Raw genomic sequence first — 25,396 nt, forward strand, 5'->3', positions numbered from 1 at the left:
GTTACCCAATTTTTATAATGGCCCAATTGGGATCATGTGACTGCGTCAAAATGGCGTCGAACGTCAACAACTTTGCCACCACTGATTGGCAATTTGATAAGTTTGACGATGGGTCTCTTAGTAAGTGATGTTGAATAGCATGTCGTTTATATCATAATGCCGATTGTTTTTCGTCGACATGAAATTCAATCAGTTTTGATCGATTATACACAGACAGCACATTATTGAAATAGGTTACAAATAGGTTACCAATTCAATTCAAAACTTAATTGATTACTCCTTTCTATAGTTAGTTACCTAATCGTTGGTGGTAAGCTTTTTATAATTGGATGGCTTTACCAACGATGTGGTTTGTGAAAATATCTGATTGTGAAACTAAACCACAGTCAGGTTACTGACTATCCTCTTTAGTATGTATTCCTGTTAATTCATTAGAAGAAAATTATGTTTTAGTCGCATGCATCGCTGTATCATATTTCATCACAAATCAGTTCTAAAAACTGAAAAGCTTTGGTATTCTCTCTTTTGGATGATAATCAGCTAGTGTTTTGACTATTGATTGATCAACTGCATTATATGTTGTATTCGATTCATCTTTCACTGAAAGCTTATTCAACTTTTCAATATTATCATCAATTTATGAAGAACTGGTTGGTGAAGTACAACTGAAGAAGTACCAAGCTTTTATGGAAGAGTATTCCATACAGTTGAAGGATATCGAAGACGCACTTGATGATTCTATGGGTGATGTCTGGGATATGACATTGGATCCGATCTCTCTTCAAGTGAGTTCCACATATTCCCTGCTCTCCTTTGAAATTAAGGACATTAAACATTGCTGACTAAAGGAGCTGACTATGGCACTGTTATTAATGAGGATTTTTTTCTTCAGTTCCTACCATATGAACAGACAAATTTACTTGAATTAATCAACACAAACAACAAAGTCTTTAATAAAGTGATTACTGTGTTTGCTGCTCTTAGTTGTGAGATGGACCACCTTCAGAAAGAAGCTGAAACAAAATTCTACCCAGTTCTCATGTGCTATGCTGAAGGAGGTATGCCAATATCACACACATGTACTCTGATATTTTGGAATAGTGTGCACATCTTATGAATATGTATATGATATATTATAGAAAGTGGCGATGGTTCACAAGATGGTGACTGTGAGGCACAATTAATGCTTGGCAGAATGATGCCTGTTTTTCAGGTAGACAATTTCTTTTTGAATATTATGGTGATTAGCTGACAGTTACAAGATGTCTTGTAGTTTTTGGTCAGCAATTACTTTGTGGTAATTGAGTGAAGTATGATTGTTTATTTCTGTTGTTTTAAGGAGCTGTCATGTTTCGTCAATCGTTGCTACGATACTGTCAAGAATGTAATGCACCAGTTGTCTTCGCTGCATTCATCATCAAAGTACTGTATATAACACAAAATTATAGCAATTCATAATTTTTGCAGCCGGCCATATAGCAGTAGTATTGTTTCATTTCCGTTGTAGGACACCAAATAAGATCATTGACATTACAGACGTACATTTTCAGGTGAGGGTACACACTTTTCACTTAGTTTTCATCAAACTTTTCGTATAATCTCGTTCAGAAATGAATCTTAAATGAAAAATGGATTGCTTTTTAGCCTCTATACGAACATCTGGGTAGTTTACTGCGAGTCCTGATCACATTGGATGAGATTATTGAAACCCATGGCACTCTGAAAGATCACTGGACATTGTATAAGCGGTAGGGAATCCACTACTGACAGATGATACACTAGTAATCTATTAATGTTTACTAAAGTTATTTAATCTTAATACATTTCCTTGATATTGTCTTTTTATTCTTCCCGGTGCGTAGAATGCTGAACTCTGTGCATCATAACCCTACCAGATTCAGTTTATCAGCTGACAAATTGCGGCAGTTTGAAAAATTAATGATAACTCTGGAAGGACAGTTACTAGATGGGATGATCTTTCAGGTAAGGCTGAAATTTATCAGGAGTAATAAAAGATCTAGCAACGCCAATTCTCCATGAATTATTTTTGAAGTTTTTCTGACTTTATGGTTTCAGAACTGCGTTGAACAGATGTTTGATGATCCTCAAATGATGGTGTCTAAAAATAGTGCATTTGCTGAAGAATTCGCTTTGAACATTCGGAACTATTTCAATCAGATCGAACCAACTATCGGTAAGAATATCTTTCATGAATTGAATTCCTTGTAGTGATAGGTTGTCAAAAACTAGTTGCAACCAATGGTTCTTCGGCAGGCAATTAATCAAGAACAATCTGTTATAATTTCAGGTGATTCGGTTGAAACTGATCAAAGATTACACTATGTCAATATTTGCGGTTTGTATATTCTACACTTCCAGATATTCCGTGTTATTGATAAACGTGTTTTCAAATCACTATGGGATGTTTACAAAAAGGTAAAATATCGTACGCATAAATATCATTAATTGTTGAGAAGTGTTCTTGTATTCAGCTAGTTCTAGTCTTTCCCTCCCACTAAATACATACTGGTATCTCTCAATTGCAGGTACCTGGTATAACATTAGTTGGCAATGTAGTTTGGTTTGCGAATGAGTTTTTACAGAATAAACTGCCCCACATGGCGAAAGCATTAGACAAAAAAGCAATGAACGCAGTGTTAGCACAACGTCAAAGTTGGTTAGTGTCCAAATCTCAAAGTCTTACCAGGTAAGCTAAAAACAAATTTAAGTTCTGAAAAATGACATTTAATTCCTGATATAAAAACATATGTATTTGAGTTACATTTTAACTAATTCGTTGAGAAATGATTGAGAAAACTTTATGTCTAGGATAGCAATTATACTCATGTCGATGATTTTTAATTTAATGGATATCGGTGTAGCGGTAACTTTTGAAAAATAAAATCTTGTTGTTTTTTTGCTTCCAAAGGAAAAGGTTTGTTACCTTCGATTCATTGTTGGATTTATTTTGTCTAGATATGTTTCATTTGATGTTGCTTATATAGACACTTCGAGAATAGGTTGCTGCCTTCATAGCCTCCTTCAGAATATCTGTAGTATTGAGGTGTAAGATCATTTGCTGGTCCATCGGAATATTGATGGAGGTAGCCATCTATTCTGGAAGATTGAATTTAATTTTCAATGGTTTTGCACATGTTTCTCTATGGTTATGGTTGGTAAGGGTTGTGGAATTATGCACCAATTATGGAACACCTAACATGCGTTTGTAAATCGAATGTTGTAATGTTTGTAATATGAGGTTGTAAATGATTTGTGGCAGGTTCTCCTTTCGGATTTTAAAACTATATTGTAATTATCTTTTGCTAGAGATATGCAGGCTATATACCTACAAGTGTCAGCGTGGATGGTAAAAATGGAATCCAACCTGAGTCGGACAAATACCCTGTTGCAAGGATTAGACACACGCTGCAAACTATTCATCAAGGTAAATATAGAATTTGTTATTGAGCTAAGATATGTAACAACAATAGTGTATACTCATTTTACATTACTTTTCCCAATGATATTTTCAGGGTCTTTTACTTGCACATAACCTTAATCACATGGTTAAGAATCTGATGAATATGTACGTTGCATTGTCCAAGCCTATGACGAAAACAGTTGTTCTTGCTTTGTGTAAACTGGTGGAAATGTTGAAGGTGCAGTATGGTTATGATTTTATGAGAAAGTAATAAACCACTCTTTATTCTAAAGATAAGTTTTATAGCCACTGTCTTTATTCATAGGCAATAGAGCACACGTTCCATCGAAGAAGTATGTTAGTTGCTGAATCCTTGAATCATATCATTCAACATCTCAGTTATAAGGCTCTGTCTTCCATCTCAACTGCAAAGGTAGAAAATCTTTGGATTATTCTTTGACATAACTGCAATTCTTATATGCATCAAAAGTATGATATTCTTTTATCACTATGCTTACTCATTTGTAGAAACGTATAACATCAGACAAACGTTACAGTCAGAAACAGTTGGATGTTTTGTCTGCACTCGTGCTAGCTGAGAATACACTCAATGGACCAGGTACATAATGTCTCATTACCGGAAAACACCTTCTGTAATACATTCCTCAGAATCACAAGAATTCAGTGCTAACATTCTACGATGAAGATGTGTATCAAAAATGCAGTACATGTATTTGGATATTTCTATTTTTATGGTTTATGTTATTGACATTAGGTTCGAAAGAAAGAAGACTGATTACAAATCTGGCATTATGTGTCGGTACAAAGCTTGTAAGTATAGTTGATTTGTATGTTGTTACTCAATCATTTATTACCCTATACTTGATAATACAGCCATACGGTATATGAACATTTCAGCATTCATATAAAGATGATGAACTTTCAACTCTTTTTGGGACCCTGAAGAAACTAGCAATGATTTGTGACCTCCGTGAAAGGTTTGTATGCCTAGAATATACTTGAGTTATTAATATCAGTAATAATAAACTTTCAACCTTCAAAATTAGATAGGTAATGTAGGTAATTAACAATAGTACTGTATGTACCAGTACCAGAATTAACCTACCAATATAGAATTTAAAGTTTTTGAAAATAATGTATACAGTGTACTTGAAACCAATAATCTTGCAACCTGGTAATCTATTTTAATTGTTTCTCCTTCAGTCTTCATCAAGCGTGTGACTGCAGTTTTATGTACTGGCATCGTGTTATCATTCCTATTTATCTGGCTGACATGTTTGAAACGGCAACTGATACCCATAAGATACTTGTAGGTTGAAATAGAAATACCGGTAGATGTATAAAGATATACAGGCTAAAAAGGGCTTGTTTGATTACTCATTGTTACTGTATTACATGTATTTCAGTATATGTTTGCTGCAATGAAAGATTGCATTCCACCGCTGCTAGTCAGTCGCCATCATGAAAACGTGCAAACACTGCTGGATAGTTTTGAGCAGGAAATGATCACTGGTCTGAAAGAGGTATGTTAACAAAATCAAAAAATTTGAACTTTCGTGAGACTGAACAATATTCTCATAGACAACATAATGTTGTTACAAATTTTACAGAATCTTCTGGATCCGTTGTGTCGCGAGATTGAAACAGACTTACGACTTGCTATACATTCTCATCTTCAACTTGATGACCGAAACCCGTTCAAATGTGGCCTGAAAGATTTATCAGGTTTCCTAAAAATTCAGCCCATTAGATTCTTTGACAAGTTTATAAATGTCAGAAGTAAGTAAGGAGAGTGTCATTTTGTATATACTTCCAACTGGACAAACGTTCAGCCTCGGTTCAACAAATCGATATTTCTCTCCGATTCATTTCATTGTTACTCATTTGCTTCCAGCTTACGTTGAACATTATCTTGACAAGACATTCTACAATTTAACAACTGTTGCCCTGCACGATTGGAAAACTTATGGGGAAATGAGAAACCTAGCCCAACAGAAATATGAGTTGTACTTACAAGAATCACATCTACCTAGTCAAACATTGGAACAGGTTATTAATCCATATTCATCCTGTAAAAATCACTCCAAAAGTCAGGAACAGTATTTTTAGGAAGAATTGAATCAAAGCATAAAGAATGTACACATTGATATTTTCTTTAGTATCCTGATTTTCTGTTGAAGCTTTGTGCCCTAATATCAATACATGTTTTGGTTTGTTCTAAAACAGGGCTTGGATGTTTTGGAGATTATGCGGAACATACACGTATTTGTTTCGAAATACATGTACAACTTGAACAATCAGATATTCGTCGAGAAATCGAGCAACAATAAACATCTGAACACAATCAATATTCGCCATATAGCGAATTCGATCAGGACTCACGGAACTGGAATCATGAATACAACAGTAAGTTATTCGTGACATTTAGCTCTAAAGAGATCATTTTGGAAATTGCTTGAAAAGATGTAAAAGATTTATACATGTTTGTGATTACCATTGAGTTTTCTTTGTATCAGCAAGTGTTAGATTTAATTTTGATTGTGTCTGTTTATACAGGTGAATTTTACCTATCAGTTTCTGAGGAAGAAATTCTTCATATTCTCTCAGTTCATGTATGATGAACACATAAAAGCCAGACTGATCAAGGTAAAGGTCTTCCAACGTTTCTTATTGCTAGACTATAATGCAGTCTTTGAGCTGTATTTCAGATTAAGTTGATTATTGATTTTCTTGATTTCAGGATTGGAGGTTTTTCAAGGAGAATCATGCTCAAACCGATCAGAAGGTTGACTATTTTGAAATATTTTCGTATGTGATCTTATGGTGTCGTTCATTGATACCTAATGATTAGAATTGAATCCATTTTCAGTATCCATTTGAAAGGGCAGAGAAATTCAACAAAGGTATCAGAAAACTTGGATTGAATCCGGAAGGTTTGAGTTACTTGGATCAGTTCCGTATTCTGATTACTCAGATTGGTAAGTCTTTACAATATCTCGATTTGGTATTCATCCCACATTCTTTGGATATTAGTGCTCTATGTTCATCATATATTTTAGGTAATGCTATGGGCTATATCCGTATGATCAGATCTGGAGGACTTCACTGCTGTAGTAATGCCATTCGATTCATTCCGGATTTGAGCGACATAGTAAACTTTGAAGAACTCTGCAAAGAAGAAGAGCTCTCTGATGAATGCCAAAGGGGGGCCAGGTGAAGATATAAGAATATCTCATTTGCATATAGAATTTAGAAGATTGAAGATAATGACTGAAAATACTTTTATAATCTTTCAGGGCGCTTGACCATGTAATTGGAAACTTGAACAAGAATTTTGCTGAAGGAACTGAATATTTCAAGGCAAGTAATAACACGTTTGTATTACCATATATTTGCATTGAGAAGTTAGAGTTTTCAAAGGCGTTTATTTCTTTGCATTCTGATTTATTTGATATCATTTTCCTGAAAGAATCATTAAATGTGATTTGATATCTTATGCAGATGCTGGTCGATGTTTTTGCTCCAGAGTTTCGAAATACAAAGAATATGCATCTACGCCAGTTCTTTGTGATTCTGCCACCACTGGTAAGAAAAAAATGTGAAGTTCCATTTTTTCGAGATGGAGATAACGCTGCCAATCTTAATGAATCAAATCGAGTTTACAGTATTTATTTTCATTCCTCAGATTTTGAATTTTGTGGAATGTTCCACAAGCAGCAAAGACAAGCTTAACAAGAAGAACAAAGTAGGAGCAGCTTTCACGGATGATGGCTTTGTCATGGGTATACAAGACTTTCATGATCCAAAGTGAAAAATTCATTGTATGTAATGTTTCTTCAGCTATTAAATTTATTTCATCAAGGTGTGGCATTCATATTAAAACTACTTGATCAGTACCATGATTTCGATTCGCTACATTGGTTCCAATCTGTCGCCGAAAAATACAGGAAAGAGAAGGTTTGCACATGTAATTTTTGTAATTTGTATGTTTTCAAGTGAGAGTTCGGTAAGCAATTTCTAAATGTGACATTCCCAATTTTAGCAAGAAGCAACGAAAACTGCTAGTAATCGAAATGATGACAAATTGCAACAAACAATGACGTTGACAGTGAAACGTCTCGAGACATTCCAACAGGTGAATGAAAGATTTCATAAATCGAAAGATTTTAGTTTTAGCTTCCATTATCTATTAAAACCGGTATATAGGTTGTATAAATTTTCCTCTGTTTTCAGGAGTTTAAACTCGTACACTTTTCACTGAGCAGCGCGAGGATATTCTTTAGGGCAGATAAAACCGCATCAGAAGAAACCGAAGACAAAAAAGAAAAAGACTCAAAAGAAGGTGAGTTGTTATAACTACATCACATCAAAAATACACAGTTACATTAGAATTGCACACAATGATGTGATATGAAATTGTTTATAAGAATGAAATCCTTTTACTTGCAATAACTGATTCAATTTTTACACTTATGCATGGCATATTTTCACACCAGGATCTCAGGAAACAAATCATCAATGAACAGTTCATATGGTACATACATTATTAATTGTCATAATAGCTAGATGCTCATTGCTTCGTATTAAAAAGTCACATTATTGGCTAGCATGTCTTAACGGGTAGTTCTGTTGTAGATGATTCTTTTTTCGTTTTTTTCTCTTTAACCATTGAAATTCTATTGTGAACATAAAAATTACTATATTGAATGGACAACCACAAATGGTCCGGGGACATTATATGTGGTCTCGAAACGAGAAGAAAAACAAAATAATATTGCCTGAATATAGCGGTTACGTAATTGTTGAAAGTCCACATTCTACAGGTCTGCAAGTTTTCAGAATATGGTGGTGTTTTAACACCGCATGAGTCTTTAAGAAGTCTGTGGCATTATAGAATAAACAAATATGCTTAAACTAAGAAGATAAATGTTCAAGTAACGCACGGTCGTTTTAAGGCGACAGTATGCTGTGTTAAAAGATGCACATATTTGTAGACAGCATGACCAAGACTGTTGCTTCCTTTAATGAGGAAATCACATATATCTTTTTGGCTTAAGTTTGAAAACATGTCATGCAGAAACATATTTTCTTAGGATAGGTGAAGATTCTTTTTTCTCTGTATTATTGTTTGCAGCAGCTAGTGTGGTGTATATTTTTCCCCCGAGATATTGCTTAAATTTGGTCTTCATTTTTTTGCACTTTGCTATTTTATCCATCTTGTTTATAGTCATAAAAGGCAAAATGATTTGGGCTTACATTAATATAGTATTTATTCTTACAAAAGCTTTTACGATTATCAAAATAAATGCCATCTTGAATGTTTAGATAGCGATAGTGTTGAGAATAATATTTACTGTAATATATTTTAGAAGGAAGTCAAGCGGTTACATCTGAGTCAACATCAACTTCCAATCCCAGTAAGTTAATGAATTGTGCAAATAATTCTCGTTTTCTAGCTCTAGTGAATAAGTAGCCTAATTTGATTTAATTTTGTCAATATCTTTAGGTCAAGGTGAAAGTGCTGCGTCAACGTCATCAGTGCCTGCTCCACCCCAACCACCACCAAGTTCAGGACCTCCACCACCGCCACCACCGCCGCCACCGCCGCCGCCGCCACCACCTCCACCAATTCCACCTCCTTCATACTAAGAGTAACAATATACAGGCATGATGAAATTATATTCCATGAAGTAGTAATTTTATCAAGATAAATTTCAAATTGTTAAAAATGCATTGTAATTTGTTTGAAGACGCGATATAAGTATGAATTTTCTGATAACCTTGTGTAGTTAGGTTTTGCCTCAATGATTTTGGAATACAGTCTGTTAATTGGAATCAACTATCAATAAGTAATTAGTACCGGTAGTGTTCTACTGAATTGGTACTGCTACTTGGTAATCATATACTGTATAGTCATATATGGCTTTTCATATAATATATTACTGTTGTGTATCGATCATAGTTTATTACCATTTGTATAAATAAAACATAAACAATCGTATAAATCATATTTATTCTTTCGCTTCGTCTTTTTTTAGACATAGTGTCTTAATTGAAGTAAATAATTTACCTTGCCCATTGTTCTTGAGAAAGCATTGATCTGTTGATACAGTAGACCGTAGTAGTTTCTTACTCCAAACTATTGTGGCCTCCCTGCAACGACTGCATTAGAATCTTTGCACCACAGGGAATAATTCGATTGACAGGTCAAGCAGAGTCTATTGTAGCAATAGTCAAGATTTTATCATCTTTATACAATGGAACCTCGTAATGACAAACCGGTACCTATATGATTCACGAGACATAAAAATCCGAGAATTCATCCTAAGACTATTTGATCTCATACCGGATACTGACAACACATAGGTTAGAAAGAACAGATTTCCTGGGCGCCCCAAGTTGGAGGTTTCACTGTACTTTTTTATGGTCAACACACAAACCTCTAGAATCCATTTCAAATCTAAGTCCTTTGATCCCTTCAATTATTTTGCCTGTCAGTAGTCAAATTAAAACTCTGTCTAGAATCATTTTTCCGATACCTCTGTATGATAGATGGATAGAAAAGAATAGAAGCTTCATATTCTTCAGTGCTTGGAAGACTCCCAAGATTTTTATTTATGAATACATTGACGCATTTTACAACATCAAATTAATAGATACAAAATATTTGTTACGATATGACATACTGCTAGCTAATAGTACTGTTGGTAATCTTGTCTCTGTACAGGGGGAGGGTTAGCCACATTTGCCGGGGGTTGAACTCTCGATTGTGGCCCAGCATTTGGCCAATGCGCCCTTGGACTCTGCTGCCCGGGCGATGGAAAGCGAGGTGACATTGTCGATTCTTCATAAGTTGTATGAGGGCTAGCATATCGTTGTGGAGGCCCCATTGATTGCGGGGGCTGCATGGTCATTGGCGAGACAGCATAAGCAGAGTTCGAATAAGCCGCTGATGGTACCTGCATCTGCGGTTGACCGTGGCTGACTTGAGGTGGGGGATAATGATGTTGTCCGGCTATCGGCGGGGGTACATGCGACGCAAATGATGCTACTGGGTAACCGCTGACAACCTGTTGCTGGTAACCACTATTCTCGTCCTGTATCTGTACGGTGATTAGATTAGTTCGACCGGCTGTGATTGCTGTACCTCCCGGACGATAATCCGGCTGGGCAGTTACTGCATGTTGCTGTGGCACTGGTGCAGCTGTTTGTTGGTGATGCATATAAACCACCTCCTGCGGTTGGTATTGCCCTTGCGGGGCAACGACGGGCTGCTGTTGAGGTTGAACAATCGTATTCATCGCTTCACGATGTGTAAAATCTTGATGCTGCTGGATTTGTGCAGGTGTTTGTTGTTGAGGCGGGGCTTGTTTCATCGGTTTTTGTTCGGGCCGCCTCGCCGAAACTGATGCCAAATGTCGATGGTTTACGTGCGCTTGTAAGTCTCTCTGCGATAAATACGTTCGTCTACATCCTTCCAGGTCGTGTTTACTGGTTCCACCCCATGTACATATAAACACAGTACCTAATGCTGATTGTTCTACGCGCATAACCGGATCGTCACATCTGCAAAAATAGAAGCAGAATCATAATGGACCAGTTATTCTGCAAGAAGGATTATTACGAGACCGAATAGTAGATTAGTTAACACTCAAATGAGGATAATAGAATCAAAACCGACTTTATATAAAGATTAGTAAATAGTGGGGTTTTAAATCTATTACCAGAATGTCTGATCATTCATATTGATAGCCATCCTCCCTCGGCCAGATGGCAATGAGACTGCCATGTTAGCACCCGGTCGTCTAGTGTGGCTGGTTTTCATGCTGTGGCTAAGTTTAGCGACGCAATCTGGTTTGAAACCCTGCCACCCTAGACCGGGTGTGCACCCGGTCGTCTAGTGTGGCTGGTTTTCGTAACATGGCAGTCTCATTGCCATCTGGTTCTATCCCTGCTGGAGGACGATTGATAACATGGTACGGCGAAAATTACCTCATACACTTTTTTCCCATCTTCCTTGCACAGTTCAAACAAAACACATGTTTACATGGGATCTGCAAAGAAAATCATTGCATTTTACGAACAACTGACTCGACTTAGTTTTTCATAATTTATTCATGTGATTATTTGATCATTGATAAAACCATATACTGACCATTCGACCATAGATCAGTATCGGAAGACGACATTTGTCACAGCTGTGGATCAATGGATCAACTACTTTCTCACCGATTAAATTCACCTGAAAGTGATGAATAGAAATAATAACTTAAATAACAGCTCAAGCACCATGTGATTGAATTAACACTGAATCTGTCATAGATTTTACATTTACATTTACATAGCACACTGCATGTTTATTTTACCTTATGTCTCCAGACAAGTTTCTGACGTGAATGGTGCCAGTTATCAATGATTTTTGGATCAATTACTTCTGAAAAAATACAATAAATGGTTAACCATTGGCATTGGCATTGCCATTAATACCTATCAACGTTACCTATCATTCTAGCAAGTAAGAACAGTCACAGGGGTTCTATATAAAATCACAAGGGATGAAACGCCAGGCCTCCGCTGTAATTAAATTTTCAGCCAGAAAGTTGGGACAGTCACGTATCATAGTTTCCTTCTTAGATGCTTCAGGTTCGCATTCAGTCAAATAAGAAGCGTTAAGTCATGTGACTGTCCCAGCTTTCTGGCTGGCACGACTTGAAGGTGTTTCATCCCTTTTGATTTCATATAGTAAAGCGACCAATTGTTTATCAGAACTTTATAGCGGATAAATAAACAATATAAACACAAGGCATATCCGTGATATTTTGAATTTATTCACAGTTCATATTTAGCGCCATTCTCCGGTCATCCTTATTACCGAGATGACGTATTTTACCGAGATGACATGAAATAGGCCTATAGCATATTTATAGATTTCTTATCGATTTTAACACTTTAAATCATATTATATCAGTAATAAATGCCTGCTGGAGTCATATTTTACATATTTTGTCGGATATTTTTGTAGAAAAATAACTTTTAACTTTACCGAGATGAGATCGTTGATCAATCAAATTCAATGAAATGTTATTGCTAACCGAGATTACGTATTTGAAGTCAAAATTTATTTTACAAAATATCCGGAAAAATATGACTCTAGATTACGTCTCTAGATTAGAAGGCATTTATTACTGATATAATATGATTTCAAATGTTAAAATCAATAAGGAGTAAATAAATATGCTATATTTCATGTCATCTCGGTTGATCTCGGTAAATTACGTCATCTCGGTAATAAGGAGGACCCCCATTCTCGCGAGATTATCAACAACCCGGAAATAAAATCCAAGCCCATCGCCAAACCCCTGTGAGAACAGTGTGAAAGAAAAATGTCGGCCGACTCATTCAATTCAAGGTGAATTGCTCATCTCATTTCTATATCATACCTCTTTTCTTAGAGTCCAAGTTATCGTCCATATTTATTAGAGGAGAGGCAAGACTCGGACTGACTCGAGAGGAGAGGTCGGTCGGAGGGAGGAGGAGTATATCCAACCAAACGATGATCTGGTGTCTTGAACGAAGGAGGTCGTGAGATTGTTAAATGTTGATGTGGACGGTGCCAGTCCCTGCCTGGTGGCGTGGGAGAATCAATTATTTACAGCTCAAGCTGAATATCGCGAAAAGTACCATAAAAAACTCAATAAGTGAATAAATTGAAAATTAGCTGAAAATGAATAATTTGCACAAAGAATATTTTGTTGAATGCAGATCTAATTATTTTCGTTTTTCGATGAATACAAATTCAAATTGAAATACCGGTACTTAATTGATACCGAAAATAGGCGGTGGGTCGGTCCGGCACCCACATGCATAACTAAACATTAAATGGGTTCGATGATTGACTTGACTTAATCATCTGTCGCACCTGTATTGGCTTAAACGGCTTATCTTGAGCAAATAGCTGAGGTGACATCTTGATAGACATAACTCGGTGCCAAAGGCCGGTTACGTCCACCGCCTGTATTGGCGGCGGTGCCATCTTCATTGTTCATTACATGTATTTCGCACCGAATTTCACGGCATTATTCCTATGAAATGCTGACTTTATTGGTCAGACGTCTAAACAGTACTATAATAGTATAGTATACTATAGTACATTCTATTTTGTTTTTTAAAAATACTTAGAAAGCCACGCCCGCGGCCATCGAGTCTCCGGCCTCGCCAAAGGCTACCGATTCTATATTTCGCATTTTTCGCCATCGAGCATGAAAAAATATACTTAGCAAGATTTCAATAAAATTCGTCGAAAATTCTATTCTTTAAGAACGAGTTTTCACCTTCGAATTTAGTTCCATTTTTATCAAATGCAGAAATGGTGAGGTTCACAATAGTTGTTAGTGACATGAATACCTTTGGTAAAATTGGATATGATTAATTTCATGAGTTATACTTGAGTTTCACATCCCGACAAAAGAGAGTATTTGATTTGTAGACGTATATTGTGTCATGAACCCGGTGAAAGTTATAGAACTAGAACAAATGAAATTCTGTTTCCAAGAATCGGTATGTACATTATACTATATAATTGTGACAAGTTTTAAAGTTTGTGTGCCCTTCTACGCCAACAGGCCTTTTGAAGTCAAGATCTTCCATATCCTAAGATTTCCAACATGTCATCGATGTTGAAGGTTGGTTTTGTCGGTGCAGGTCGCGCTAATTTTGGTCCCTCTCGTCCTTGGTGCCACGCCTCCAAGGTAGAAAAGTATATCAGAGATGTCACGGTGATTGGTATAGTGGATATAGATACGACCAAAGCAGAATCTGTGCTGCAAACGAGGCGCTCTTCAGAAGAGTTCGGGCATCTTTACGGAAACTGCGAAGTTTTGGCCGATTACATGCAGTTGATAGCTCTACGCCCCGATGTCGTCATCATTGGAGTTCCACCGGGTGTCCGAGGTTCGTTTACAGACGGCAGAGATATGGAACTTCAATTCGTAATGGCAGGAATTCATATTCTCGTCGAGAAACCGTTATCAACGTCGTCTCCGGAACATTTTCAAGAATACGCCAGGGCGGTTACGACTGAGGCCGAAAAACGCAATGTGATGGTATCCGTTGGATATGTATTCAGGTAGGTTCTGTAGACTAGACGGAAGTGCCCTAGAAGGTCGCTTTTTCCAGAAGTGTCGAAGTAAGTCTATATTGCTCCATGGGAGCTCATTACTCCAATTTTAGGAAGTACACGTGTGATGTTTTATTTATTCCATCGCAGGTATCACCCCGCGATAGAAAAAATGAATGAGATGATTAAACAACACGGTGGAAAAGTGATGGCATTCAATGTTAGGTTTTATATCGCTCATGCAGATGCTGTTAACAAGTCCCGATTTAACGCTCAATTGTTCGGCGGACCATTATGTGAAGAGGCGACACACTTTTTTGATTTGGCGCGCTATTTGACCGAAAGCGAAATAGACCATTCGTCTATTCAATGTCTGACGGTCAAGGATACAGACCGAAATGGAGCTGGAAAACTTGCAAATTTGCCAAGTGGTACGGAAGATGGCATACCATTTGAGAAAAGAATTCCACGAGTTACCGTTGCCCAATGGCGGTTCAAAGATGCCGGAGTAGGGACGTTAATGCTTTCATTGGCGTTGCCTGGATGTCGCCTTGAGACGTACATGGACGTTCAACTTGATGGTTTAAGTTTCTCCATTAGCAGGCCGTATGCGGAGTTGCGTGTTCGAAGCCAGATAGACGAAGACCCTGACGCTGCCGTGATTTCTTCATACGATACAACGGCTGAAGCTGATATGTACCGGAAACAGTTACAGGCGTTTTTCGAAGCTGTACGAACCAATAACCCGACGTTAATTCGAAGTCACTATTCAGATTCTGCGAAAACCTTTGAATTTACCAAGGTCGTCAGTGAAGCTGGTGAACGCAATTGAAAAATACAGAATTCTCTATTACAGTTTAACCCCGTTAATACGGTCCTGTTTAAGTCGAAACCCATTCATTATGAAACTAGTTTGTAAAGTAATGAAAGTGCTAGTACACAAATTTGCAATAATTTGGCATTACATAAACTGAAAATTCATATTCTGATCAACATTCAAATAGATTTTAACAGAAAAACAATGTTTTTATATAAAATTAATATATAAAATATACATGTATGTAGCCTTATTCCAGTACGGTATCGAAGAAACTAGTGCGATTTCCGAAAAACGACTGTACTATTATTTGATGTCAATTTTAGATCGTAATCTCCAATAGCATTCACAGACTGGCCAAAAATATACATTTTTGTAAAGAATGAATTACGGTGTATTATTGGGATATTATAATACCGTACTGGCTGATTTCATCCAACCTAATCATCATGTATATGTACAGTTCTAATGAGATTTTAACCCTAGAATTCTTAGATAGGCACGACAATCTGCTTTTGTGTGCGGTTGTAGATGGTCCTCAGTCCTAATGCTTACACGACTAAACCAATCGGAATAAACACAATTCATGTAAAATTCATAGTAATTGTCAATTTATTTTTTCTTTCCGATTTCATGACAAAAATGTGTGTGGAATATTGTAAAAAGCCTTAAATAACCATCACAGTACTGTGATTATCAATATTTGTATCTATAATGATGCAAATACTGCTTCGACCTTTACATGACATTTTGCAATTGCATATGATATTTTTTGTCCTCTCATGTATCATGTATCGCATGATTTTATTCATCCGTCGAATCGAGTTTTCTCACTATATCATCCAGTCGTTTAAGTTCATCAAAAAAAAAAACAATGACATCTGGTTGAGTGGTTATCTTTGACGGAAAATGCTTTGTCGTCAAAGAACTGCCAATTGTGCTCGAGCTAACCATATTATGGAGCGCCCTGGATACACTAGTGGTGAAAATGCTGCCTTAATAACGATGCGTTATAAGTACACTGTTGCTATTTCAGCTTGATATCTCTGTAAAACGAAACAAGAATCAAAGGTGAAGTTTCTTCAAAATTTGTGTGCATCCCAGATATAATTGAACAAATATGTAATAAGGTATACAAATTAAATTTAGACACAACAGGGAGGGGAAGTCATAAAACAAATGTACAGTCAACCCCTGATATACCGCCCACATCGGTGCAGAACGATTTTGGCGGTATAGAGAGTATGGGGTATAGCGGGGGTGGTTTACTACCGGTATGTATTTGTATAGAGATGTACATTGAGAAAACCTGGCGGTAAGCAGGGGTAAATGGGAGGGCAGTATATCGGGGGTTCACTGTACGTAGAACATGATGAAATTCTAACATTCCATAAAAATTAAAGAAAATCTTACCCACTGTCTTCATTGAGATGAATGTACAATTGAGCCTGGTTTGTCAAACTCTCAGCTCTTCCGGCAAACTCTGCATGTCGTTGAGAATGTAAGGTGTTCATTTTATTTTTCCATATAGATAACAATGATTGTGAACCTGTAATGATATAAGGCACCAAATGATAATAAGAAAATGATTAAATAATTAAATCGATCCACACAAAATATTTTGGCAGTTTTTGTATCTAGTCTAGTGCCTATGAAAACATGGTAATCCTTGATTGAGAAATTTCATATTATCATTCACAAGATTAGGGAATCTATGTTCTCCACAAAATGCACATTTTGAATTAAATGGTATTTGAACACTCACCAATTTTACCTATGCTTGTAAAGCTCTTCTTGAACTTCTTAGGTGGTGGTTCTTCTTTCACTTTTGCAACTTCATTCTGATCCTGTTTATCCTTTTCTAATGCCTTGCCATATCTACAAGTTTTAAGCAACATATATAAATATACGATAGATCCTTCTACATCATCAAACTTTCAAGTGCTACACTTTATTCATCGACAATTAAGTCAGGTAAAACAAAGCTAAGTCATAATTAATTTAATTTCATCATGGCAATGATCAAAATTCATAGTCTTTATGAATTTTTGCTATGATTTATATAGAAACAGCTTCTAACCTGTCCACTTCCTTCCAACTCACGCTTGTAGTGTCCATCTTTTCATCTTTAATTGTTTGTTTATCGTGATGAGCCTTTTTACTTCCAAGTTTAATTTCGTCTGGCTTTTTACATTCTAACAGACACTCAAGTACTTGTTGGTGTCCATCAGATGATTCAGCATGTGAACGAATCAGCTGCTCCAATTCAGACCACATTTGACGATACTGTTCATCCCTGAAAAGAAGATTGAAATACCATGAAATACCAGTCTAGTTTCACAATGATTTCAGTAATATTTTCTAGATATAGACGCTTTAAATATAATCATTACTCATATCAAATATTAGCTTTCACAAACCTCTTTGGACCTTTGCCTCGTGCTCCAACTGTGGCCACTGGTAATGCTTCATTGCGACTCTCAGTACCAACGAGATGATATATAGCTTTTTTGCATTCTATGACGTCATCGTCTTCTAGCCTTTCTTTTGTTATAAATGAAGGCAATGGATCCAAATGCTGTAAATAACATTATGTCACATTGGCATTAAGCAAATTATCAGCTAGTAAAGACAGCATCAATTATGTAGTTGGATTGAGATTTGAATTACTATCTTAGCCTGAAGAGAAAGATCTGGAAATCCAACCCTGATTCGAACTTACTGATATCATGTTAAAGATTATAGTTTCACTTATTGTCATAGGCCACATCCTTGTAGTTCGTTCCAACTGTCCTTTTGCTGAAATTTAGAAATTAAAATTCAAGAAACCATGGCAGTAAACAAATTGTCCAGGAGAAAAACAAATTTAAAAAACCAGCAACTTGTACACACAGCGTATTTTCTAGTCAAGCAAAGGAACTACTGGGTATTCAATAAATTGATAGGCTAATAATCATATAGCACTGGTTGCCATGCTTCCTAAATGCACACCTCTATTCAAAGGCGATTCTTCCTGTTCATTGACATCGGTAGCTGGTGCCAGACGATTATCCCGCATGTACTCTCCAAAATGCTGCAAAAAATTTATCAAAATTGATAAATATCCATTTTGACTTGGGAGAACCGATGACACTCTTTATACTTTAAAAGGTTTCAGTCTTTTATCCATTTATTTGACATACATTTATTCTATAATCAGTGACGCGGCCACCACAGCCTTCACTAATGGAGGGAGGATCTTCAAGTATCGATCGAGATGTTGACAATACATGGATGTATATTTCACCACCGTGACTAGCGAGCATATGAGACATCACCTTCAGACCAGATTTACGCGGTTGTTCTAGCATTACCGCACGACCTGTTCATAAAAGATATCATAAACTGAAATTATACCACATGCATCGCTATTTTTACTGTGTATGAGGTAAGCAACACCAGATACCTGAACCAGTCCTTACCATTTAGAAGAAAATTGGTTAAACACAATGATGGTCTACCATTAACATCAACTGGTGTCACTCTGTAAGCACCGATACAATGATGAAGTTCTGCAACAAAAGTAAGTAAAATCTCATTTTAATGAAACCTGTATGATATGAATTTATTGTACAAGATGAAACCTTTGACAAAATTTGCATCAAATGAACTATTTAAGCCCAGCCATGAAACAGTACTTTACCAGCAGTATTTGATTTCGGTGTACACCACTTCAGTGTCACTGTCTCAGGATTAAAACCATCCCTGGCAATCATTGCTCCACCTTCTGCTGATCCACCTGAAATTGAGTAAATTGTTCATGAAGTATCTATCGTGAGAGGCTGAAAAACATTTCAATGACTATAAGATAATGATTTCACGTGCCGCTTTGCTCAATGCAGACACAGATTAAACTTACCCTGAGTAAGTGTTCTCAGATAATCAGCCATTCCAGTTTTAATCATGTCATTGTGAGCATCCATAGAGTGAAATAATTCTACGTCATAGTTGGCTGAAGAGCTGGCATTTTGTTCTTCCTGTAAAAGAATTCAATCGGGCTGAACATATCTCCAGTTGTTTATAGAATAATTGGCTCAGAATTTTGCTAGTGCTAAAGCAACATCAGCACAACTCTCTACATACCTTCATAGGGATACCTGTCACTGTCGTTGAAGCTAATGAAAAATGTTTCTGTGCAAGCTGTAACATCTTGGCAGCTATGTATTTACCAGATTGGCTCACATGAACTTCACTTGACAGACAAGTTGATAGCTGGAATTTAAAATGATCTTTTTATTGACCTTTGAATCATTAATACTGGACAATTACAAGTCCTATAGCCTGAAGAAATACAGCAATGTTCAAAGTAAAGGTTTAGTACTAATTCACTGATATCATTTGTTAGAAATCACAAATTTAAAAGCTACCTCCAGTTGTCCACGGCTTGATACTGCTGATTCAGTACCGAATGGTGTCACATGAATAAGATGAAACTCGCAATGATGAATCGGCATTAAACTGTAAAAAACAGAAAAAAACAAATCATAGCTATCTGGTAATACAAATCATTATTTAGGTGACCACTTTTATTTAACTTGCTTTTTCCCTGTTTTTACCCTGAACAGCAAAATAAAAATTTGTTTTTTTCACATTTTCACAATTTCCAAGGCATTTGGCTAATTAATTCTAGGGACAATATTTTACTTCAATCAATTTTGCCCTCAGTGATGAAAGATTTGATATAATAGCATCAAAATTATTTTATCCCTGAAACCAGCTCCAGAGCTGGAAAGAATAGCCCTTACATATCTCTACTTGATGCATTAAAATACATATCTCTCTTTACTTGATGTATCAGAATATAATGAGAAGACTTATGATTTGCAACCTTTACACATTTTTATCATCAACAGATGAAAGGTGGTGCATTCACTGCAAAGGGCACTATACATCAGTATTGATTAAGCGATAAACTATGGATAACAAACCAAACATGCAGAAATGCTGAATAACCTTGAAGTCTATGGAAATTAATGTTTGCATCTGCCACTCTAAATGAAGATAAAATTCCGCTAAAGAGCTGATTTCATCCCCAATGCTAAGTGAGCTGACTGGAGAATTCAATTTAATTCTCCCAATTATGTAAATACTGGTATTTATAATTTGAATTTAAAGTTTTTTTATATTCAGGTTCGGAAGAAAACCTTAAAAAGTGTACAGGAATTGATATGCTAGATTCCTGAATAGTTATAAATTTCTTTATTCATTTCATGATCATCATAAACAAAACTTGTGACATCACTTTGTATTCATTTATCAAGGCCTATCTATCAATTTTCATTTCAGGAACAGAAAAAAATTATTCAAAAAGATAATTCGGGGGCTGTGATATAAAGCTTCGAGCCAGTGTAAACTGGAGACCTATTTAGATGAAATTACTAATCTTAATTTGGTAAACCTTGAAAATAATTCTGTTCACGGCAATAATTTCCGAAATTTGTCTGAGTTCAAACTACTTCTTAATCACAATCTGGATGGGCGTTGGACTAATAAAACTTTAAAAGTACACGAGTATGACGTAATTCTTTATCAAGTAGTTGTTTTGCCTAAGCACACATTGCCTACTTTAATAATAACTGCGGGGAACGTGAAAAAGTCGCCAAAGGAATGAACTGAAGATGATTGAGCACTTAGTAAGCAGACGGGAAATGGGATTCATCATCTACCGAGTCAATATAATTCGAGTTGGTATTAGTGAATTATTTATCAGGTGCGCAAAGGAGAGAAATTCGAACCATTCGCAAAAAGGAGAACGAACCAGTCGCAGTAGAGCGACTCAGCAGATGGTTTCTAAACGCCGAATGACGTGCTGTATGAACACAGATAAGATAGGCCTACAACTTTGATACGAAAGCATGAGACGAACCGAAGACGAAACCGAATCAAGGGAGATTTTCTCCTATAATCCTGATGGGTATTATTCACAATACGGACGTGAAAATGTCGATAAGAAAATGCCATCGGAAAATGAAACGAAAGAAAGAGAACGTCAACTAAAGTGGAAAAGCATTCGTAAAACAATTCGTCAGTTTCTGACAGACACAACTGCTCACGGAGTTCCCAGAACGGTTTCGGCTAAATCGGTTTATCGTCGGGTTTTCTGGATTTGCATCATATTCATCGCGCTTATGATGAACCTGATGCACTTATCACTGCTAGTTACGCAGTATCTACGTTTTCCATCCGAGGAGGTGACAAAGGTACAATACGGATGGGTCGAATTTCCATCGGTTACACTCTGTAACATTAAAGCGATGTCGACAACGCAAAAATATGATGTAATGTTACGAAATACATCATCGAAATTTTATGTTTACACGCAAAAATTGAAAGAATTCGCATATTTCTTAGAAAACAACGCCACTCATATTGGAAGTAAAGAACTGGAAAAGTTGAAAAATCTCTATGAAGCTATGCGTACACCTGAAGGATATTTCACTTATATCGGACCGGAAGAAGCAAAACTAGCCGGACAAACTGCCCAGGATATGATACTCAGTTGCAAGTTCAACTTTATGCCTTGTTCATGGCAAAATTTCACGTATTACCAACATCCGACATTCTATAACTGCTATACGTTCAATGGAAAAATGACCAAAGACAGTCTGGTGACCAGAACGACAGGTCCGATGGCTGGACTTTCCCTAATCATTTATCTGGAAGCTGACGTCAATGGCATACTCAATGGAAGCTATTATAAATCATCGCCAGTAGAAAATGCAGGTAAATATTCAATAGATTGTGAGTTAATGGATTCTTAAACAAACTCAGAATTCATTACTTGAGAAATAAATAATTCTTACCACACAAAATGATCTAATGGAGGGAGAGAACATAATACCCAGTATAACCAATAATGGGACATACCGTTATGTGGAACTTCAATTACTTGTCTCAATCATAGCTCTTGTAGTTTATCAAACAGTTACAGTAAATCATATTTAGTAGGCTAAACATTATTCTATGACTAAATTCAAATCATTGTAGGAGGACTCCGTGTTGTAGTGCATAGTCCACAGACTCGACCAGCCCCAGTAGACAGTGGAGTTGACGTTCCCCCAGGATATTCAACGTCTGCCAAAGTTAACGTCATCAACATGGAACGTTTATCAGCTCCAGTTGGAAACTGTACTAATCAAGTTTATCAGCCAAAACTGCCAACGTTTTACTACAACCGTGAAACATGCATGCTTCTTTGTCAACAAGAATATGTCATGAAAAAATGTGGATGTCAAACGTCGACTTTGCCAACACCTCTCAACATTAAAAGCGATTACTGCGGCAATGGCTTCAATTTAACTCGACTGAATGAAAAGTATAAATGCGTAATGACTGCATTGCGAGATTTTGCATGCAATGACACAGGACGGACCCAATGCTACTGTAATCAACGATGTTTGGAAAGTGTCTATCGCACTGATGTTTCATATTCATATTGGCCACTTGATTATTATCAGGCCAGTTTCTTCAATACCTACGTCAGACAAAATCCGAACCGAAATGGCCTGAAAGCCTACAAAAACTTGAGTAATTTCACCGATGACGAACTGATTAAAGGTGGACATATACGCCGCAATTTTCTACGTTTCAATATTTTCATGCAAGAATTGAGTGTCGAACAACGCCGCGAAAAACAAGGTTACGAACTGCAGAATTTGTTTTCAGATATCGGAGGAACTTTAGGACTCTGGATTGGCGTTTCAATCATTACCATTATTGAACTCATAGAATTGCTGATCAAAGTTGTGATGAAAGCTTGCGGTCAAATTGGCAATGGCAGTGCCGAATTAGTTAGAAATGAAGAATCCCAACGAGGAAATTGCCGAAATCAAGACAGAGCCTGGCATATAAGTTTTACGAACTGAAATTGATTACAAATAAAGATATATCTTGCAATTCATCAACATTATCTTGGCAATGCTTATAAATAGATATTTAAGATTAATTATGTGATATTGACTCATTTTACATTTTACAAAAAATGTGCCATTCAAATCTGTCAATTCAATATTGGAAAAACAACTGTTATGTAATGAATGTAGGTTTCAATAAATGCCGGTGAAATGAAATAGAAATACCTTGCACAAAATGCTGCTAATGTTTTATCACTTAACAACTATTGTACACCCGCGTACACTTACTTGTCAGTATTAGCCGCCAGTTTATTTTGTTGATGAATGAAGTTCATCATACTATCACATAATTTTCTTGCATAGGCATCACTGAAATAAGATTTTATGTGGAGAAATTATGGAAAGAAACCATAGAGCTTGTAGGCCTAGATAAAATTTACATTCAGTTTAAAATAATAAAACTTTTAAGATACCTTTTTATTGGTGACAAACAGATAATTCGTCCTCGATTGAGTACTTCAGATGCAATTTCAGTCATTGATGTGCGCAGTTTGTGCTGTGATATGCTTGGCTCTGAGAGACATTGTACTGCCTGGTTCAATCCTATTAGAATATTGTCCTCATGACGTTTTGCAGACTTCGATGGTGGACCTACTTGGGCTAAGTTCAATAAAACCTACATCAAAGAAATCTTTTATTTCAGTGCTGCAGCTTATTCAAAGTACCGGGTATAAAATTTGCGGATCATTAATGATGATAAAAAGATGGAACAACAAACCTGCTGTAAATTCTGTTCATTTGGTGCCCAAGAATTCAAACTGGAAGATTTCGAGTCACTTACAATAAACTGAATCTGAAATGAAGCAATCACTTTTAATTGGAGAATTTTTATCGAAGATCTTTACTTCTAGGCTTCAAAATCATGCATACCAAGCTTGCATTCTCAATGTATTTTGACAGTGACCAATTGACAATATTCAAAAGATAAATTTGGATTTCATGATATTTATCATTCTTCAAGAATTCAATATTCTTATCTGTGATACTGAAATTCCAACTCGAAAGTATCAAACTATCCGGTAAATCAGTAAACAATGTACATTCCCAGATAGGGTTTTTTAATTGATGACACCAAATTGAATCGCAAACTCACAAGTTTATCACATGGATAAATATCCCAGATGATTCGCGCAAACTCAATCGCTGCTTCGACATTAGCGGTCCATAAGGTTTTCGTAACGGGTGCTAAAGGAATGATTCCAGGGGCTCGTCCTTTTTGCAAGACATCAAACTCAGTACTCTGTTTCGATGATGTAAGTAGATGAGGATCGTGGTCTAGTACAATTACAGTTTTGTGAGAATGTGGATACATAACAATTGAAATCTGAAATTTGAAATTATCATCCTTTGAGTATTGAAGGACGTAAATAAATGAATGGAGTAGGCCTAAAGCCTACGCGCCACCTGCAGGCAAGCAGACCATAGCGGCCGGGTTTATTTAGTAATCTAACCATTGGTGGTCTTTTTTCAATTGGATGTTTAAGAAAACCACTGATTTTCAAAATTAACCACAGACTACGTTGTTTCACTTATAGAATACAAACTCAACAGGAACAGGATTTTGACTTTGTCTTTGACTTTGTACTAACTTGAATCTTGATGATTCAATGTGATCAAATATTAGATTCTGATATACATTTGATGGGATATACTTTGATGGGATAACTATCAGGATTTATCACATAATCGGTTAAGAAGGAGCGCAGTACATAATACTAATTGAATAATGACAGTCAATTAAATTGAATTGAATTTATTTGGAAGAAGTTAGTTATTAATTATTTCTGTGTGTAGTAATGAAGTTGTATATTGATGTCTATTTCTACTTCAATTTGAATCAAATGTCTGACTTTTTATTCTAGTCTAACTGGCTTGTACCTGACTGCACTGTAACGACTTTTTGTCGAGCTAAAAGAGAGATTTGTCGACTTTTCCACGATATTTCTATTATTAAGCGAAATTTATTCAATACAATTCAACAACCCGGAAATTAGTGGCTGCGTAAAAATAGTTTTCCAGATATTTTCAAATACAAAACGTTTAGCCAAATTTCACCAGAGAAAATGTAT

The 25,396-nt window shown here is 36.3% G+C and overlaps 5 protein-coding genes across 7 annotated transcripts; 3 read left to right on the forward strand and 2 right to left on the reverse strand.

The window, feature by feature from the left end:
- Positions 1–48: 48 nt before the first annotated feature.
- On the forward strand, positions 49–9,443 carry LOC141901704 (WASH complex subunit 4-like). 3 transcript variants are annotated; one of them, XR_012618854.1, is made up of 35 exons: positions 49–120; positions 646–785; positions 893–1,058; positions 1,140–1,213; positions 1,340–1,422; positions 1,508–1,550; positions 1,645–1,748; positions 1,863–1,983; positions 2,077–2,194; positions 2,309–2,436; positions 2,547–2,707; positions 3,328–3,445; positions 3,534–3,659; positions 3,747–3,854; positions 3,950–4,040; positions 4,197–4,252; positions 4,340–4,419; positions 4,646–4,751; positions 4,849–4,965; positions 5,053–5,221; positions 5,337–5,491; positions 5,669–5,848; positions 5,999–6,088; positions 6,183–6,227; positions 6,312–6,420; positions 6,502–6,655; positions 6,739–6,802; positions 6,944–7,027; positions 7,128–7,224; positions 7,305–7,399; positions 7,485–7,577; positions 7,676–7,784; positions 7,939–7,976; positions 8,812–8,859; positions 8,949–9,032. XR_012618854.1 is itself a non-coding variant. In XM_074789123.1 (34 exons), the coding sequence occupies exons 1-34, from the start codon at positions 51–53 to the stop codon at positions 9,089–9,091; spliced, it is 3,645 nt and encodes a 1,214-aa protein (XP_074645224.1). In that variant the 5' UTR covers positions 49–50; the 3' UTR covers positions 9,092–9,443. The 3 variants fall into 3 exon arrangements, 2 of the variants coding, with proteins under 2 accessions (XP_074645224.1, XP_074645226.1); XM_074789123.1 differs by lacking the exon at positions 7,939–7,976 and having other exon boundaries at positions 8,949–9,443; XM_074789125.1 differs by lacking the exons at positions 49–120; positions 7,939–7,976 and having other exon boundaries at positions 676–785; positions 985–1,058; positions 8,949–9,443.
- A 579-nt stretch (positions 9,444–10,022) lies between these two features.
- Positions 10,023–13,187, reverse strand: LOC141901831 (E3 ubiquitin-protein ligase CBLL2-like). Its single transcript, XM_074789328.1, has 5 exons — positions 12,883–13,187; positions 11,809–11,876; positions 11,598–11,684; positions 11,435–11,496; positions 10,023–11,008 (listed from the first exon to the last, which is right to left on the reverse strand). Exons 1-5 carry the CDS (start codon positions 12,911–12,913, stop codon positions 10,135–10,137), a joined length of 1,122 nt encoding a protein of 373 aa, XP_074645429.1. The 5' UTR covers positions 12,914–13,187; the 3' UTR covers positions 10,023–10,134.
- Positions 13,188–14,067: 880 nt separating this feature from the next.
- On the forward strand, positions 14,068–15,944 carry LOC141902889 (uncharacterized). Its single transcript, XM_074790813.1, has 2 exons — positions 14,068–14,567; positions 14,709–15,944. Exons 1-2 carry the CDS (start codon positions 14,107–14,109, stop codon positions 15,388–15,390), a joined length of 1,143 nt encoding a protein of 380 aa, XP_074646914.1. The 5' UTR covers positions 14,068–14,106; the 3' UTR covers positions 15,391–15,944.
- A 40-nt stretch (positions 15,945–15,984) lies between these two features.
- On the reverse strand, positions 15,985–25,311 carry LOC141902887 (integrator complex subunit 13-like). The gene is made up of 18 exons (XM_074790812.1): positions 25,206–25,311; positions 24,421–24,651; positions 24,046–24,120; positions 23,741–23,943; positions 23,556–23,636; positions 19,782–19,872; positions 19,498–19,626; positions 19,274–19,391; positions 19,058–19,153; positions 18,837–18,926; positions 18,558–18,736; positions 18,367–18,448; positions 18,098–18,174; positions 17,796–17,953; positions 17,456–17,671; positions 17,141–17,253; positions 16,789–16,924; positions 15,985–16,421 (listed from the first exon to the last, which is right to left on the reverse strand). Exons 2-18 carry the CDS (start codon positions 24,637–24,639, stop codon positions 16,403–16,405), a joined length of 2,082 nt encoding a protein of 693 aa, XP_074646913.1. The 5' UTR covers positions 24,640–24,651; positions 25,206–25,311; the 3' UTR covers positions 15,985–16,402.
- LOC141901058 (FMRFamide-activated amiloride-sensitive sodium channel-like) lies at positions 21,270–23,279 on the forward strand. Its single transcript, XM_074788132.1, has 2 exons — positions 21,270–22,137; positions 22,402–23,279. Exons 1-2 carry the CDS (start codon positions 21,270–21,272, stop codon positions 23,277–23,279), a joined length of 1,746 nt encoding a protein of 581 aa, XP_074644233.1.
- Positions 25,312–25,396: the final 85 nt, after the last annotated feature.

Source organism: Tubulanus polymorphus, chromosome 3 (genome assembly GCF_964204645.1).
Source record: "Tubulanus polymorphus chromosome 3, tnTubPoly1.2, whole genome shotgun sequence".
NCBI classification, from domain to species: domain Eukaryota; kingdom Metazoa; phylum Nemertea; class Palaeonemertea; order Tubulaniformes; family Tubulanidae; genus Tubulanus; species Tubulanus polymorphus.

What these genes read in the sequence shown, in the direction of transcription:
- LOC141901704 (XM_074789123.1), top strand. Translation starts at nt 51, where the DNA reads ATGGCGTCGAACGTCAACAACTTTGCCACCACTGATTGGCAATTTGAT. An exon ending in ATGCTCAAACCGATCAGAAG is followed by an intron (nt 6,228 to 6,311) that starts GTTGACTATTTT and finishes ATCCATTTTCAG; the next exon opens with TATCCATTTGAAAGGGCAGA. An exon ending in TATTCTGATTACTCAGATTG is followed by an intron (nt 6,421 to 6,501) that starts GTAAGTCTTTAC and finishes CATATATTTTAG; the next exon opens with GTAATGCTATGGGCTATATC.
- LOC141901831 (XM_074789328.1), bottom strand. Translation starts at nt 12,913, where the DNA reads ATGGACGATAACTTGGACTCTAAGAAAAGAG. An exon ending in TACTGATCTATGGTCGAATG is followed by an intron (nt 11,497 to 11,597) that starts GTCAGTATATGG and finishes TTTTCTTTGCAG; the next exon opens with ATCCCATGTAAACATGTGTT. An exon ending in ATGGGAAAAAAGTGTATGAG is followed by an intron (nt 11,009 to 11,434) that starts GTAATTTTCGCC and finishes CTATTTTTGCAG; the next exon opens with ATGTGACGATCCGGTTATGC.
- LOC141902889 (XM_074790813.1), top strand. Translation starts at nt 14,107, where the DNA reads ATGTCATCGATGTTGAAGGTTGGTTTTGTCGGTGCAGGTCGCGCTAAT. An exon ending in TCCGTTGGATATGTATTCAG is followed by an intron (nt 14,568 to 14,708) that starts GTAGGTTCTGTA and finishes ATTCCATCGCAG; the next exon opens with GTATCACCCCGCGATAGAAA.
- LOC141901058 (XM_074788132.1), top strand. Translation starts at nt 21,270, where the DNA reads ATGAGACGAACCGAAGACGAAACCGAATCAAGGGAGATTTTCTCCTAT. An exon ending in ATCGCCAGTAGAAAATGCAG is followed by an intron (nt 22,138 to 22,401) that starts GTAAATATTCAA and finishes AAATCATTGTAG; the next exon opens with GAGGACTCCGTGTTGTAGTG.
- LOC141902887 (XM_074790812.1), bottom strand. Translation starts at nt 24,639, where the DNA reads ATGTATCCACATTCTCACAAAACTGTAATTGTACTAGACCACGATCCT. An exon ending in TGTTTGTCACCAATAAAAAG is followed by an intron (nt 23,637 to 23,740) that starts GTATCTTAAAAG and finishes ATCTTATTTCAG; the next exon opens with TGATGCCTATGCAAGAAAAT. An exon ending in TACAAGCATAGGTAAAATTG is followed by an intron (nt 16,925 to 17,140) that starts GTGAGTGTTCAA and finishes ATATCATTACAG; the next exon opens with GTTCACAATCATTGTTATCT.